General features: G+C 35.0%; 1 protein-coding gene across 1 annotated transcript; it reads left to right on the top strand.

Moving 5' to 3' along the window:
- The first annotated feature begins 751 nt into the window (after positions 1–751).
- LOC104956738 (ATP-dependent RNA helicase DDX51-like) lies at positions 752–1,127 on the top strand. Its single transcript, XM_010784268.1, has 2 exons — positions 752–857; positions 978–1,127. The coding sequence occupies exons 1-2, from the start codon at positions 756–758 to the stop codon at positions 1,125–1,127; spliced, it is 252 nt and encodes an 83-aa protein (XP_010782570.1). The 5' UTR covers positions 752–755.
- Positions 1,128–2,623: the final 1,496 nt, after the last annotated feature.

Here is a 2,623-nt window from a genome sequence, read left to right as displayed (position 1 = left end):
TTGTTTTTGTTGTGTTAAGGGCCAGGTTATTGTCAGCACACCACTCAGTCAGATGCTGAACGTCCTCCCTGTAGGCCGTCTCATGGTTGTTGTGGATGAGGCCGATCACCGTTGTCATCTGCATACTTGAGGATGGTGTTTGAACCATGTACAGGGGTACAGTCGTGGGTGAAGATGGAGTAGAGGATGGGGCTCAGCACGCAGCGTGCAACTCCCTTCTACGTACATATTATTACATAAGAAAAATAGCTACACATCTTTTTTTGAATGCATTATGAATTATGACAATTATTTTATTAAATGTTTGAATTGTTTGTTTTTCACTAAAGAGGATGTTTACTATTGTTGTGAATCGCCATTAAGATAATGTAAAACAGTGACCGTTCTAACATGTGTGGTTAAAATGTAACTAAGTACTTTCGGTTGCTGACTTGTATGAGCATTTTACATGGCTTTTGTTTTGCTTTGAATTATTTAGTTAGATACTTGATGAGAGAAATGAGAGAAAGAGTTCTAAATGTCTCACTTCCATGTGCTGATCTTGGTTGAGAGTTTCAGACTCTCATGGCAGATAGTGCCTTTTTCACTAGAACAAAAAAAAAAGATATCCATATATATGCTTTACATTTGCAGCTGCATAAGGAGAACAGTAAAATAAATAATAATAGATAAATATCAGTTGAGTTTGTGGTATTTGTACAATACTCAGTGAAACATCTATGTACCTAGACTTTTTTTTTTCTTCCAGGGGGGGCATGAGACGCAGTTTAGCGGACATTGTTGTGGCCACTCCAGGTCGGCTGGTCGATCACATCAACAAGAATTCAGGCTTCAGTCTGGAACACCTCAGGTTTCTAGTAAGTTCTTACAACATGTAAAACATACAGTATATATAAAATATCATAAAGCACAGCAAATATGACGGTGCACAATCATCTGTTTTAAAGTGGAGGCTCTCACCCTCTCATCCATCCCAGATTATAGACGAGGCCGACAGGATGATTGACAGCATGCACCAGTCGTGGCTCAGCCAGGTGGTGAAGGCGGTATATAGACCAGGAAGTGGACAGGAAGCCATGTCCATCCTCAGGAGGGCGGAGCCAGCACATGTGACAGCAGCCAGGTGAGTCTGAAGAGGCTCTTTGTGTAGGGTAGACATGAAGGAAGGTGTCTTTATTCATATAAGCAGAGTTTTATTTAACAGAAGGCTATTAAAAAAAAACAAAAAAAAACTCAATCTTAAAAAATATTTGCTTTGATAACATTATTGTGTTTTTTTTGTTTTTTTAATACATTTAATATCATCAAAATGAGATAAGATGATAATTTTGTTAGTATCCTTGTCTGCTTTCAGTCAGTGCGATTAGGAGGTTCTTGTGAATCTTATGTTGGTGTTTGTGTACAGCTCTAGAGTCAGGCTCTAGTTAGCCTAGCTTAACATTAAGACTATCCTGGCCATCCTAGCTTTATCCAAAGATCAGACATAGTTGAAACAAAAATAATATTTTTTACAAAGGAGATACATAAAGAGTTAATTATTTAGAAGTTTTAGGTGTTGAAAGGTGTCGTTTTTAACTTTGGACAGTTTCGGGCAAGCTGTTTGTCTCTGCTTCAATTTTGTATGCTAAGCTAACTACATACTGACTCCACCGCTGTACTGAGTTTTTTTCAAAACAAAGTTACATTTACATTCAGTGCTTTTCAATTTTTTTTAATGTAATCTTATTTCTTTGAATATTTGCAATTTTAAATCCTGTATTGTTTACATCTAGATTTACTACTGTCTTATTATTCCATGTCTTTGGCCAGGTTTGGAAGGGTTACTTTAAACATTTTATCTGTTACAATTACTAGTTACCTGTCAAAAAAATGTAATCAGAAACCTTATCTGAGTATCATAATATAAAAGTAAAGTAACCTGATTACTTTCCGTTACTTTTGATTTACCTAGAATATCATATGCAATGCAAATAAGCACAAAATAATAGAAATATCAATAAGTAGTTTTTGTGTGTAGCGACAAAACTCCCATTGAACAGTCACTAGAGGTTAACGTAGGCTCATCCCTTTGACACGTTGATCATTAAATACAAATGTGTGCAATTTAAATTAACAACAATAATGGAAATAATGAACTCGGGTTAAATGAGCATTTTGGCTCCTACAATGTGTATGTAACAATGTGAACTTAGAAAATAAACCAATATATTATCAGAAATGTGTCCCCTTATAGGATAAGTACACTTAAGAAATGCTGATTCATTTGAATACTTTGATTAAACACAGTGTTATTGTGTAATAAATCAGGTGTTCACTAACTGCATATGGAAAAATATATTTAAAATAAAGAAGAATAAAAGCAGCCTTAAATGAAAACCAAAAGGTCTACCTGTAATATAGACATTTTAATTTTAAAATGTCTTGGAACGATATAATCCTGTTTGTAATCCCCTTTTTTCTTTTTTTTATGTAACAGTAATCTGATTTCTTCTTTTTTTGTATGTAACTGTAGGAATACAGCTACTTTTTTGTGTGTCCTGATTATGTAATCCATTAGTCCCCAAGCCTGTCTTTGGCTGGTGCATCGTTGCGTTTCATGAATACTGATCAGTGGAATAATGTT

Source organism: Notothenia coriiceps, unplaced genomic scaffold, assembly GCF_000735185.1.
Source record: "Notothenia coriiceps isolate Sejong01 unplaced genomic scaffold, NC01 NC01_scaffold00026280, whole genome shotgun sequence".
NCBI lineage: Eukaryota > Metazoa > Chordata > Actinopteri > Perciformes > Nototheniidae > Notothenia > Notothenia coriiceps.
This window is presented reverse-complemented; position numbering and strand designations above follow the sequence as displayed.

Coding starts and splice junctions, on each gene's coding strand:
- LOC104956738 (XM_010784268.1), top strand. CDS start 756: ATGAGACGCAGTTTAGCGGACATTGTTGTGGCCACTCCAGGTCGGCTG. Junction 858..977: donor TGGAACACCTCAGGTTTCTA/GTAAGTTCTTAC, acceptor CATCCATCCCAG/ATTATAGACGAGGCCGACAG.